Here is a 14,302-nt window from a genome sequence, read left to right as displayed (position 1 = left end):
GACATGACTCTGTAAAAAAGGTATGAAAGCAAAGGACATTCATGCCAATTTCCAGAATACACTGGGGGACTCAGCTCCTTCATATTCAACTGTGTGGAAAAATAAGTGGAAAAATAAGTGGAAAAATAAATGATTTATGCAGTGGTCAGCAAAGGTGTCACTACTCCAGAAATCATTCCAAAAGTGCACAAAATGGTCATGGAGAATCGCCGATTGAAAGTCCGTGAAATTGCTCATACTTACCAGATGTCATCTGAAAGGATATATCACATTTTAACTGAAGAAGTAGAAATGAACAAATCATCTCCAAGATTGGTTCCACAACTCTTGACGCTGGATCAAAAACGCATGAGAATGGACATATCGGAACAATGTTTGGCCCGTTTTAGGAGAAATGAACAAGATTTTTTGCACCGGTTTGTAACCACAGATGAAACTTGGGTGCACTACTATACCCCAGAGATAAAACAACAGTCAAAGCAGTGGAAACATGCTGATTCTCTGCCACCAAAGAAAGCAAAGACAATTCCTTCGGCCGGAAAGGTCATGGCATCAGTGTTCTGGGATGCGAAGGGGATTCCATTTGTAGATTATCTCCCCACTGGGCAAACAATTACTGGAGAATACTATGCTAACCTCCTGGACAAATTTCAACAAAAGATACATGAAAAAAGGCCAGATTTAGCAAGGAAGAAAGTCATCTTCCATCAAGACAATGCGCGCCTGCACACATGTGCCGTCACCATGGGAAAGTTTCGCATACTAAGGTATGAATTGTTGCCACACCCACCTTATTCACCTGATATGGCTCCGTCAAACTTCCATCTCTTCCCAAAACTGAAAATTTTTCTTGGTGTACAAAGATTCACTGCAAACAAAAAATTGATAGCCGGAGTTGACAACTATTTTGCAGGCCTGGAGGAAACACATTTTTGAGATGGGATCAAAGTACTGGACACATCATTGGACCAAGCGCATTAATCTACAAGGAGACTACATCGAAAAATAAAAAAAGTTTCAGTTTGTAAGTACTTTTTTCTATTCCATTCAGAGAAATTTTCAGACCACCCTTGCACTTTCACTGCTTTGCATATTTATTAGTATTCACATCAATGTGATAACCAATCTCAATTATGATGTAGCACTACAATCACACATGGCCACCTACAGTGATCTCTGAAACAGTCTGACAGTAGTTAAATGTTTACTGTGCACATCCACATATGAATTTCAACAAATAAACATCACACAGTTTGTGTCAAATTACACAGTCTGTGGACTCAGTATGATTTAAACTAAGTGATATTAAAGCACAGATATGTATTTAATTGATAGAGAAAAGTTGACACCATGGTATAAGCAGAAGTAACCTTGCAGAGTATACAGGTGATGGATAGTTGATACAGTTGACAAAAGGAAATGAAGGACATACTTCATCTACTGTAATCACAGTGTAGACACTTTTATTGTTCAAAGATGATTAAAACTTCAACTGTCTTATGCTGCCATCATCTGAACTAGGGGAAAATATACAGATAATAAGGGGCGGGGGCAAGTACAACTAATTTCACCAATTACATAAAATACAGAATCCCACATACCTTATGGAACTTGTAAAATTGCATGTTACATTATGTGAAGTCAAAACATGAGAGGCACTCCACACATGTATATACCTTGATAAAAGCCCAGTTGATAAAATGCACACAGTTGATAACATCCTTGTATCATCCATGCAAATTGGTGGTGAACATGACTCTCCCAAGCTTGCTGCACAGCACTACGTTGCCAATAGTGTGTCAACATAGAGGCAGCAGATCCGCTACAAAACCTGTGTACCTTACAAAATACTTTGACCAAAGACGTTCACAAAGAAACAACATATGAGATTACACAATGTTTACACTTTGAGTGCTGGCCTTCGATTTTGAAACATAGGCATAGCATGTATGAATACTGGTGGCATAATTCTTACACATGCCTGATGTTGCTGGTACTCATGCTACCAGCAGATTCATTATATAGTTGTGGTTTATGTAATAGCTCATGTGGGAAGGAAAATTTTTGGGAGTGGAGGGGTATCTACAGGCTGACATAATGACATTTTGTAATCTTGGAAACTATATATTTATTTATTGAAATACATAGTTGAAATCTGCTATTGTGGATGAGCCATACGTTCAGAAAACAATTTGATTTACAGAATAACTGGTTAGTTAACAAAATATGAAATGTTACAAATCATTTTGTACACCAATGCCATGAAGTCTCTATTTTTAAGTACTGTTGCCATGTTTAGAATTATGCTAAATTATGCAAAAGCTTAATTAGTAGCTTAACTGATTAATGTCAGGTGTCATTTGATCTTGAAAAATTAGGGCAACAAACTTAATTACTAACTATTTAGCTTCAGAAAACCTGTTACGTTTGACTGTGAAGTCTGGATTCTTAGCTCTCTAATGATAGGTGTCAATACATCCAAAATGGTTGATTAGCTCAGTTGAAGTTCATCATTATGAGCTGTAGTGACATTTTCAATTACTCATTACTTTTAATTACTATGGGTCCTAGAAAAACTACATACATTACTATAATCAGTATCTTGGAAGTTATCTTCTGAACAATAAATCAATAAATTTGCATGGAAGATGGTCCAAATAATATTTGGATAGATTTATGCATATGCTACATGTATACATAAAGTCTGGGAACACTTTCAATTATTTATTGTACAAGAACCAAACATTGTACAGGTATCATACATATGTCATTTTGAAGAGAAACCCAGAAGTTGTCACCCCCCCCTCCCCCCGCCCATATAGTTTGGTAATTTGCCGATAGCGCTAGTTGCAAACATGGCGAGTTCAGGTGTGGAGCGAGCTTTCTGTGTATTGGAGTTTGTCAAAAACAAGTGTGCTACAGCTGTTCAATGGATGTTTAGAACCAAGTACAGTAAGAAGCCACCAACAAGGAAGGCCATTTCCACTGAAGCAGACTTCCCAGTGTGAGTGAAGTGAATGTGGAGCGCATATGAGAGACATTCATAAGTACTCCAAAGAAATTGGTGCGTTGTGCATCCCATGAGCCCGAAATGGCTTCAATGACAGTGTGGAAAGTCGTGCGACAGAAGCTGTCTATGAAACCATTAAGATTGGAACTAGTGTAGAAGCTCAGTGATGACGACAGAGACAAGCGTTTTGAGTCTTGTTCGCAGTTGCAACAATTGAATAAGGATGGGGATGACATTGTTGATCACTTAATTTTTAGTGATGAAGCCACTTTTCACACTTATGGAAAAGTGAACAAGCATAATTGTCAAATCTGGGGTACAAAGCATCAACATGAATGCATTGAATTTGATCGTGACTCCCCAAAGGTAAATGTTTTTTGTGCCTTGTCAGATCAAAAACTGTATGGGCCATTCTTCTTCACCAAGAGCACTGTCACTGTATATTCCTACTTGGACATGTTGCAGCAATGGCTGATGCCTCAAATGCAGTCGGACTCTCCATTCATCTTTCAGCAGGATGGGGCTCCACCTCAGTTTCATCAAAAGTTCATGGCTACCTGAACATTCAGCCGCCACATCGATGGATCAGACGTGCTACAGAAGGGGACAGCTGTTTCATGAAATGGCCTCCCCAATCACCAGATCTCACTCCATGTGACTTTTTTCTGTGGGGACACATTAAAGATCTGGTGTATGTATCGCCTCTACCACATGATGTAGCAGAGCTCCAGGAGAGAATATGGGAAGTGATTGTCACAGTCGATGAAGCCATGCTGGAACAGGTGTGCAAGAATTCGATTACCGTATTGACATCTACCAGGTCACTCATGGTTCGCATATCGGATGTTTGTAAAAAATCAGAGTTTCTCTTCAAAATGCATTATGTATGACATCTGTACAATGTTTAGTTCTAGTGCAATAAATAATTGAAAGTGTTTCCTGACTTTATGTACACACTGTATTATGTGTAGATTTAGATAGAAATTAAGGAAAAAATTATATTTGTTTGTAGGATTGCAATAAAAGCTGATGGAAAGATTCCAGCTTGCTCTGTTTCAAACCAGGACAGTGGTCTCGTAACTGAGCATCGCATGGGCTGTGGCGTTACAAAAAGTATGTCAGGAACACACTGTTTGGAAACCAGCACAGGCTATGGGTAGAATAGACATGCAGCACCAGGACTCGATGCCTGGACTCACCCCCCACCCACCCACCCTGCCATCACCGGCTGTGACATCTATTCCGAAGGAATGCAGTTGGTCTGTCCGTTAGGTCCTCAGCAGAGGAGCCTGCAGTCCAGTTGCTACAGAGGAATGAAGTGCACATGAACCCAACACTTTGCTTGAACATGATGAATAGCAAATTTGTCGAAACATTGTGGCAGCACAAAACCTCAACTTGGCAGATAACTGAATAGAATATTTCATCAATATTACAAGCTGTTACATTCTGCAAAATTGTATAATAGGAAGAAGGTTGCACGCTGCTAAATTACAAGCTGTTATCTCTTGTGCACTCTCACAAAATTGTTAAACAATCAGATAGAATGGCACTGCTGCAATCTACTGTTCGCACAATTGGTGTGGAGATACTGTGAAACTTAAGTCACTCGAAGTGTCTCCATCAGTGCTGTACTTCTCTTTGAAGTTTGCATGCTCTTATTTTCTAGATTTACTCCTGGGTTTTGTATTCTGCCATTGGTAATTTTCATGTCATTCTTCAGCTGATAGCACAAGTGTTGTGTGTCATAAAATACTTTCTTGGATCTAATTGTATTACAAAATGCTTGAAACATTGATTAAAGGTATCATTCCATATGTAAAACATTTGAATGACGGATATAATTATTTTAATTAATTCTGAAAAAGCTGCTAAATCTAGTTTTAACATTCTACTGAAGAAATAACCATGTCATTAGAGATCCAAATTATGAATTAAAAGAGTGGTATGTACCTAACAAGAAGCCAGCATCTGGATTTATTTTCTATAACTAACACACACAAAGTTAAAATCTGAAGACTTCACCAGTAACTATTAAATCAGTATGTAGGTGCTCAAATTACCTTCCACTGGCACCATTTTGTGGTCACAACATGGTTTCCACAGAGCTGTATTTTGCACATACAATGCAGTGCTATGTTGAAACAATATCCTCATATGCAAGAAGACATCAGCATCTCTCTGTGCCCTAAAGACAAACAAAAAGCTCTTCCCTCTTGACCTGAAAAAGAAACTTGTACAAACACTTGTTCTTGTTGTTGTTGTTGTTGTTGTTGTTGTGGTCTTCAGTCCTGAGACTGGTTTCATGCAGCTCTCCATGCTACTCTATCCTGTGCAAGCTTCTTCATCTCCCAGTACCTACTGCAACCTACATCCTTCTGAATCTGCTTCGTGTATTCATCTCTTGGTCTCCCTCTGCGATTTTTACCCTCCACACTGCCCTCCAGTAATAAATTGGCGATCCCTTGATGCCTAAGAACATGTCGTACCAACCGATTCCTTCTCCTACTCAAGATGTGCCACAAACTCCTCTTCTCCCCAATTCTATTCAATACCTCCTCATTAGTTATGTGATCTACCCATCTAATCTTCAGCATTCTTCTGTAGCTCCACATTTAGAAAGCTTCTATTCTCTTCTTGTCTAAACTATTTATCGTCCATGTTTCACTTCCGTGCATGGCTACACTCCATACAAATACTTTAAGAAACGACTTCCTGACACTTAAATCAATACTCGATGTTAACAAATTTCTTTTCTTCAGAAACGCTTTCCTTGCCATTCCCAGTCTATTTTTTATATCATCTCTACTTCGACCATCATCAGTTATTTTGCTCCCCAAATAGCAAAACTCCTTTACTACTTTAAGTGTCTCATTTCCTAATATAACTCCCTCAGCATCACCCGACTTAATTCGACTACATTCCACTATCCTTGTTTTTGTTTTGTTGATGTTCATCTTATATCCTCCCTTCAAGACACCATCCATTCCATTCAACTGCTCTTCCAAGTCCTTTGCTGTCTCTGACAGAATTACAATGTCATCGGCGAACCTCAAAGTTTTTATTTCTTGTCCATGGATTTTAATACCTAATCCGAATTTTTCTTTTGTTTCCTTTACTGCTTGCTCACTATACAGATTGAATGGCATCAGGGAGAGGCTACAACTCTGTCTAACTACCTTCCCAACCACTGCTTCCCTTTCATGTCCCTCTACTCTTATAACTGCCATCTGGTTTCTGTACAAATTGTAAATAGCCTTTCACTCCCTGTATTTTACCCCTGCCACCTTTAGGATTTGAAAGAGAGTATTCCAGTCAACATTGTCAAAAGCTTTCTCTAAGTCTACAAATGCTAGAAACGTAGGTTTTCCTTTCCTTAATCTTTCTTCTAAGATAACTCGTAGGGTCAGTATGGCCTCATGTGTTACAACATTTCTACAGAATCGAAACTGATCTTCCCCGAGGTCGGCTTCTACCAGTTTTTCCCTTCGTCTGTAAAGAATTCGCGTTAGTATTTTGCAGCTGTGACATATTAAACTGATAGTTCGATAATTTTCACATCTGTCAACACCTGCTTTCTTTGGGATTGGAATTATTATATTCTTCTTGAAGTCTGAGGAAATTTCGCCTGTCTCATACATCTTGCTCACAAGATGGTAGAGTTTTGTCAGGACTGGCTCTTCCAAGGCTGTCAGTAGTTCTAATGGAATGTTGTCTACTCCCGGGGCCTTGTTTCGACTCAGGTCTTTCAGAGCTCTGTCAAACTCTTCACGCAGTATCATATCTCCCATTTCATCTTCATCTACATCCTCTTCCATTTCCATAATATTGTCCTCAAGAACATCGCCCCTGTATAGACCCTCTATATACACCTTCCTCCTTTCTGCTTTCCCTTCTTTGCTTAGAACTGGGTTTCCATCTGAACTCTTGATATTCATGCAAGTGGTTCTCTTTTCTCCAAAGGTCTCTTTAATTTTTCTGTAGGCCGTATCTATCTTACCCCTAGTGAGACAAGCCTCTACATCCTTACATTTGTCCTCTACCCATCCCTACTTAGCCATTTTGCACTTCCTGTCAATCTCATTTTTGAGACGTTTGTATTCCTTTTTGCCTGCCTCATTTACTGCATTTTTGTATTTTCTCCTTTCATCAATTAAATTCAATATTTCTTCTGTTACCCAAGGATTTCTACTAGCCCTCATCTTTTTACCTAGTTGATCCTCTGCTGCCTTCACTATTTCATCCATCAAAGCTACCCATTCTTCTTCTACTGTATTTCTTTCCCCCATTCCTGTCAATTGTTCCTTTATGCTCTCCCTGAAACTCTGTACAACCTCTGGTTCTTTCAGTTTATTCAGGTCTCATCTTCTTAATTTCCCACCTTTTTGCAGTTTCTTCAGTTTAATCTACAGTTCATAACCAATAGATTGTGGTCAGAGTCCACATCTGCCCCTGGAAATGTCTTACAATTTAAAACCTGGTTCCTAAATCTCTGTCTTACCATTATATAATCTATCTGAATCCTTCTAGAATCTCCAGGGTTCTTCCATGTATACAACCTTCTATCATGATTCTTAAACCAAGTGTTAGCTGTTGTTGTTGTGGTCTTCAGTCCTGAGACTGGTTTGATGCAGCTCTCCATGTTACTCTATCCTGTGCAAGCTTCTTCATCTCCCAGTGTTAGCTATGATTAAGTTATGCTCTGTGCAGAATTCTACCAGGCGGCTCCCTCTTTCATATCTTAGCCCTAATCCATATTCTCCTACTACATTTCCTTCTCTTCCTTTTCCTACTGACGAATTCCAGTCACCCATGACTATTAAATTTTCGTCTCCCTTCACTACCTGAATAATTTCTTTTATCTCATCATACATTTCATCAATTTCTTCATCATCTGCAGAGCTAGTTGGCATATAAACTTGTACTACTGTAGTAGGCGTGGGCTTTCTGTCTATCTTGGCCACAATAATGCGTTCACTATGCTGTTTGTAGTAGCTTACCTGCACTCCCAATTTTTAATTCATTATTAAACCTAATCCTGCATTACCCCTATTTGATTTTGTATTTATAACCCTATATTCATCTGACCAATAGTCTTGTTCCTCCTGCCACCGAACTTCACTAATTCCCACTGTATCTAACTTTAACCTATCCATTTCCCTTTTTAAATTTTCTAACCTACCTGCCCAATTAAGGGATCTGAGATTCCAAGCTCCGATCCATAGAGCGCCAGTTTTCTTTCTCCTGATAACAACGTCCTCTTGAGTATTCCCCGCCCAGAGATCCGAGTGGGGGACTATTTTACCTCCGGAATATTTTACACCAGAGGATGCCATCATCATTTAATCATACAGTAAAGCTGCATGCCCTCGGGAAAAATTACGGCTGTAGTTTCCCCTTGCTTTCAGCTGCTCGCAGTACCATAACAGCGAGGCCATTTTGGTTAGTGTTACAAGGCCAGATCAGTCAATCGTCCAGACTGATGCCCCTGCAACTACTGAAAAGGCTGCTGCCCCTCTTCAGGAACCACACGTTTGTCTGGCCTCTCAACAGATACCCCTCCATTGTGGTTGCACCTACGGTACGGTTATCTGTATCGTTGAGGTACGCAAGCCTCCCCACCAGTGGCAAACACTTATAATTCTAATTATTGATTACAGTGATGTTATCCTGCAAGGTCTTTCTCAATAAAGCTCACAGCACATGGAAATAGTTCTGAATGTCTGTGTTTGGTATATCTGCAATGTTCAACTCTTTGATCATATTTCACCATCGTATGTGCAACTATCCTGGCTGCATGCAGACAAGCACAGATATTTCCATACACTCTGTCTTCTCTATTTTCATGTTAACGAATACTGTCTTCTCATTTCTCCTCAACCATAATCTGAACAGCATGGCAGAAACACTTGTTCCCATCAGAGCAAAATCCTTTCTGTCCCACTCCATCGTTCAAATGCTTTCTTGAAGTCCTTTTCTGTAGCAGGAACCTAACTCTGTAATATCCTCCCTCACTGTATTAGAGAAATGAATAACATCTCTGACTGCAGAAGACTGTTAATGACACATCTACTGAAGCAATAATAAGGATTACCATTGTGACTGTATGCACTAGTTACCTTTGCACATTCTGCTTTCCAAATAGATCTTACTCATTTCCCAGTATTCTTAGCTGATGCATTGTCCTTAAATTTCCTCTCCCCAGAACTCGCTATATCAGTAAACATCTATTATGTACACCCACAAATTCTTTGTATATCTGACACTATCATTAGTGTTGCTATTGCCATCATCATCATTATTATTATTATTATTATTATTATTATTATTATTATTATTACCACTATCAGTAGCAGCAGCTTAAAATTGTTGTTTCTTATGAAACTATGATGTAAAAAAAAGTACTGCATTTGTGAAACCATGGCCCAATATAAGAGGGGCAATGATGACTAATCAGATCAGGTTAAATAAATGAATAAGTAAATAAATAAAATAAGTTGGCATGTTATGTAAGGTACATGGTAGGAGACCATTACAGTGGTATGTGGGCCACCATTTTTACAGTAAAGATGTTCGTTTAAGAGATGTACTATAAATTGGAAAGTCTGAGTGTGTATACCTTTGTCAGTGCCTAATTACTCTCATTAAATGAGTTGGTATAATAAGCATTTAAGTGAAAATTTGATGAAAACATGTGACTGAAGTGTGCACACTACCTTGGTGAGATGATCTAAAGTTCCCATGATGTGACATATTACTACCTGTATCTTTTTTTGCTCTCTAATTTCCACATGTAGTGACATCTGTGCACTAAGCTTGCCCACTGAATGACTAATTACAAATGAAATGTCCTCTTTTTCACTCTAAGCATGAGACAGCATGTTGAGACTTGGTACGTACTTCACCTTTAAGCTCATATATCCTAAACTTTTACACTTAATAAATTTAGCCTCTTCTGTTACAACTGGTGTCTGAAAATTTAATAGTACTTACAAGCTGAAAATCTAAGTCAGTCCATGACATGGGCAGGGATATTATAACTGCCAGCACAGTGCTGAGGAAAGGTGGGGATCCAGCTTCTTGTCTGGTCTGAATTTGTCATTGCAGCATCATTTTCACTTGTTAGTAATGTTATGGGCAGGGTAGATTTTCTGTGTCAGCAATTACAATAAGCTAAGAAACATTTGCTTTAATTTTTCATAATCAGGCATGATGATACAAGTTTAATCAATTGTTGTTATGATGGGTATCAACCTACATTTTACTACTTGACTGTACTCATTGGTGAATAACTGTGGCACAAATCTTTGAGGCAACTGGAAGTAAATTAAATTGTTCTAACAAAAGTGAATGAACAGAACCTTTACTGATTTCTACTTCTGCTGCTTCGCAAGTAGTTAATTATGAGCCTCAAGATGAATGTAGGTAGGTGATGCTGTTGGCCACCTTAAGTTTGCAATTGTGTGCAATCTTCCACACTGTCTGAAGTGTTAATATCTGTCATAACTATCTCAGGCTTCCATTCTTGTAACTTATTGAAAGTTTTTGTGAATGTTTTGCTATTTGACAAATAACTTTATGCAATGTGCTTCTTGAAGTTTTCCTGTCAGATCAAATATTCCATCATTTTTTTGGGAGTGCTTGTGAGATGTACTCACAAAAGAATGTTTAAAACTTCATGGAAATGTGTTGCTTTACTGTTGTCTTCATTTTCCTCAGTTGTTCAGTTCTCAACAGACAGAAAATACAGTTTACCTCAGTTAATTCCACAATGGCATGGTGCCAGTGGAATTTCACAAGGATAATGAAGATTAACTTTGAAAGTATGCCACTCAAGGATACAGTTAACCAGAATCATGAATCTCTTTGTGTTGGTGTGATAGTTTAATTTTGGACAGCCCCATTGTACTAAGATCACTGTGCTGCCATGTGTGCTGTTTGAGTAATGAAAAGAAAGTTCATATCAGTCTGCAAAAATAGCATTTCCACATCACGAGGATCAGAATTTTAGTATAATAAAATTGCAATATGTGAAAAATGTTTCAGTGAATCATTTTGTTGCTGTTAATTCAAATCTAATTCTTGCTTAATCTGATACATTAGTAATGAATATTAAGTATCATATCTTTTTTTGTAGCAATTCTGCCCATAGTGATGGAACGCCTGGAAAAGTACCCATGGATGCAAAAAATTAAGCCTCTCCATGCACCAATACAAGTTGTACTTGTAGGTTGCTTGTGAGTATTCATCACATTAAGCTTTAAAATAGTACTTTTTACATATAATTATTTAACATTCCTTATCTTTCTTTTCTCTTAGTTTGACATTCATGGTACCTGTTGCCTGTGCATTATTTCCACAAAAATGGTAAGTAAGAATCTTTATCCATATCCCAAGTACTTATCTCCTGTAACAGCATTTACATGTAATGTGTATTTTTCAGTTCCTTAAAAGTGACCACCCTAGCGTTGCTTGAGCCAGAAGAATATAACAAACTGAAGGCATCTGGACTAGAAATTCCGGAGTACGTTTATTTCAACAAAGGCCTCTAACAGCCAGCTTTATTTGAAGGAATATTGTTTCAAAACTATCTGAGACACAGTTGTTGATATGTGATATTAAATTAGTAATTTTATAATTTGAAAAGACAAACACAAATTAAGTTCAGAATACTATTAAAATGTAAGATCTGACGACGACAGAATAAGTTATAATTTTTCCATGTAATGTGTGTACAGAAAGTAAATACAGGAATCGGTGAGAGGTTTTCAAGTCAGAAAAGTTAGTGTAATAGCCTCTCTGACATGTTAAAAGTAATCATTGTTGGCTAAACTAAAAAAAATCGGGTCTCAAGTAGCTGTTCACCACTCGTGTCTCTTTTATAGCCGTGTATTGTATTGTATAGTGCACATTATGCTACAGATTATATATGTTTTATTCCATTTTCTTTTTCTGCTTGTAAGTGAACAGGTTACAGGAGACAAATCATGCATGTTGATATTCATACATTAAGCCAAGAATATAAAACGCTGTTATATCATTGTTGGGAAACAAAGTAGTATTGCATATCACAAACATCAGCTTGCCATCCAACGATATCGTGTTTTTAATTGCATACTTGTGAAGATTAATTATTTAATTATTCATGTTAAGTGTGGAATCTTGTTTTGTAAATGGGTGTCATTCATTTTTAGATGTCAATTTATGAGACAAACAGAAATATTATTGATATTATTGGTCTTTATACACAAATTATTATTATTATTATTATGTCTTTTTACATTTGGCAGTGAACTTCGAAAGAAATCTGGCTTTCAAAGAAAGCATTTTTTGTGAGCAGGTTTGCTTACCCTCCTCCGTCCAAGGAGCACCGTTTCTTCTTTTTGGTTGCTCAAGTCTTTGTAGCCCATTCATAACTATCTTCTTGCAGAAGAGATTCTTGTCACAGGTATCTTCAAGTTTGATTTGTGGGAACTGAAGATCTTCTTTGGTATTTCTAAACTAGGGTATTGTGGTGTTAGGGTTTGAATAAAAAGACAGGAAGATTTTGCTCAACCTGTTCCTGTCCATTCATTTGAGGTGACTGTAAAATTGTACAGTTATTGTGCAGATTGTCGTGCATTATGGATAAGGTTTTGGCTGCATGCATAACTATTGGTTTCAGAACAGTTTCACAGTGATGTACTTCAGTGTTTTCTGAAAGTCCGTGATTGGGAACAAAAAGAAATATCTATGATGTTATGGCTGAAGCTGCTGGACGTAATAAGAATTTTGTGAGTGTCAGCCTTTGCCCATGTTTTACCTTAATCTCAGGTCACATCTACAGCTCATATAAAGTGCCTTTATAAAACAGAATAATTCACAAGGATTTTAAAATTCCAAAACATGAGTGATTTCGTTTAATTTGGTGTCACTGAAAGATTGAAACTTAAAACGCTTGAAAGTTCTGGTCACCTTCAATTCATTGTCGTGAATCACTGTTTGGCCAGATCAGATCCCAATAACTTTACTGCCAATATCTCTCTGGACTTCCATTTGTGCCATCAGATGTCCTTAGCTTTAGTATAAGTATGCCTCATGATTCACAATGGTACCCAAGCATTTTAGAATATGGCACAATGCTTGCTGTATTTTCATTGTTGTTTCTGAATGAGTATTTGCTTTTAGGTAGTGAGTCAAAATGGTGTATAGCAAATAATGTTAATAACTAGTCACTATATTAGAACTATGAGTTTTATTTAGTATTAAAATTTATGATCAATATGTGCTCTTCCAATTCATTTAGACAAAAATTGAATAAAATCAACTGACTAGACATCATTGTGAAGAGTATGTATTTGATTATTTCCATATTGATACCATTTTTGTCATGTAAAGAATGTAAAGTAGGTCAGTGTATCCTTTTTTTCTCAAATTACTTAATGCATAGTTGAGTGAAAGAGTCAGCAGTGATAAACTATGCAGTCTAACAGCACACAAACACTGCACTGTTTCCATTAAAACATGTAACTGTTTCAGTCCACTGTATTAGTGTAGTGTTTCTGAAGCTTGTAATATCTTTGGCTTATGGTATCCTTCCTAAAAGGTTGATTCATTGACAATATTAAGTGCCTGAAAATTCAAAATAATCTTATTATGTATGTTTTCCACTTAAAAAACATTTATAAGAAACATAATGATCAGCAATACTGGTACACTGTAGCAGGGACAGTATTTTGGTTGAACTTACTTTTTTTGTGTGTGCTGTGTGTCATGTATTTTATGTGAAAATGAGTAATAAAACAGTTCCCTAGCCAATCATAGATTGCAGGGAACACATGAAACATTCAGATTCTTTTTATTGTTAGTGTTCTGTGTTGGGAATATTACTGTTTAAAGTGAATTAGTAATTTATTGACACATTTAAAATATTCGTATAACAAGGTATGGTATTGGTAACTTTGTTGTCAACTCATAAATCGAGCACATTTATCAGCAGATTTAGCTCTTTTAGGAGTCAAACTGCCTATTGGCTTCTGTCTCGGGTTCTTCGGCCGACGTTCATCTAATGATTAGATGAACGTCGGCCGAAGAACCCGAGACAGAAGCCAATAGGCAGTTTGTCGACAAGTAGCCACGAAAGCCTCAACAATTTTGTCTTTTAGGAGTCTAAAAGGATTTCACATGATTTCTGTGGCCATTCCAGTAGCCACAACGATCTTTGCTTTCATTGTAGAGATTGCAGTTGCTGTTTGTCCTCAATTAATCCACTAAATATGTGCATCTGAGTAAAGACAAAGCACTCCAGAGATC

The 14,302-nt window shown here is 37.5% G+C and overlaps 1 protein-coding gene across 4 annotated transcripts in view; it reads left to right on the top strand.

The window, feature by feature from the left end:
* LOC126260151 (sideroflexin-2) overlaps window positions 1-13,837 on the top strand; it is a 178,645-nt gene extending 164,808 nt beyond the window's left edge. For all 4 annotated transcript variants that reach the window (XM_049957410.1, XM_049957406.1, XM_049957409.1 and 1 more), the window contains exons 7-9: window positions 11,148-11,247; window positions 11,330-11,377; window positions 11,454-13,837. In XM_049957410.1, coding sequence (XP_049813367.1) covers window positions 11,148-11,247; window positions 11,330-11,377; window positions 11,454-11,562 — 257 coding nt within the window. In that variant the 3' untranslated portion in view covers window positions 11,563-13,837. The remainder of the gene's footprint in view (window positions 1-11,147; window positions 11,248-11,329; window positions 11,378-11,453) is intronic.
* Window positions 13,838-14,302: the final 465 nt, after the last annotated feature.

The sequence above is a fragment of the Schistocerca nitens genome, chromosome 5 (assembly GCF_023898315.1).
Source record: "Schistocerca nitens isolate TAMUIC-IGC-003100 chromosome 5, iqSchNite1.1, whole genome shotgun sequence".
In the NCBI taxonomy this organism is placed as follows: Eukaryota; Metazoa; Arthropoda; class Insecta; order Orthoptera; family Acrididae; genus Schistocerca; species Schistocerca nitens.
Note: the sequence above shows the minus strand (reverse complement) of the source record. Positions and strands in the feature narration are given on the sequence as shown.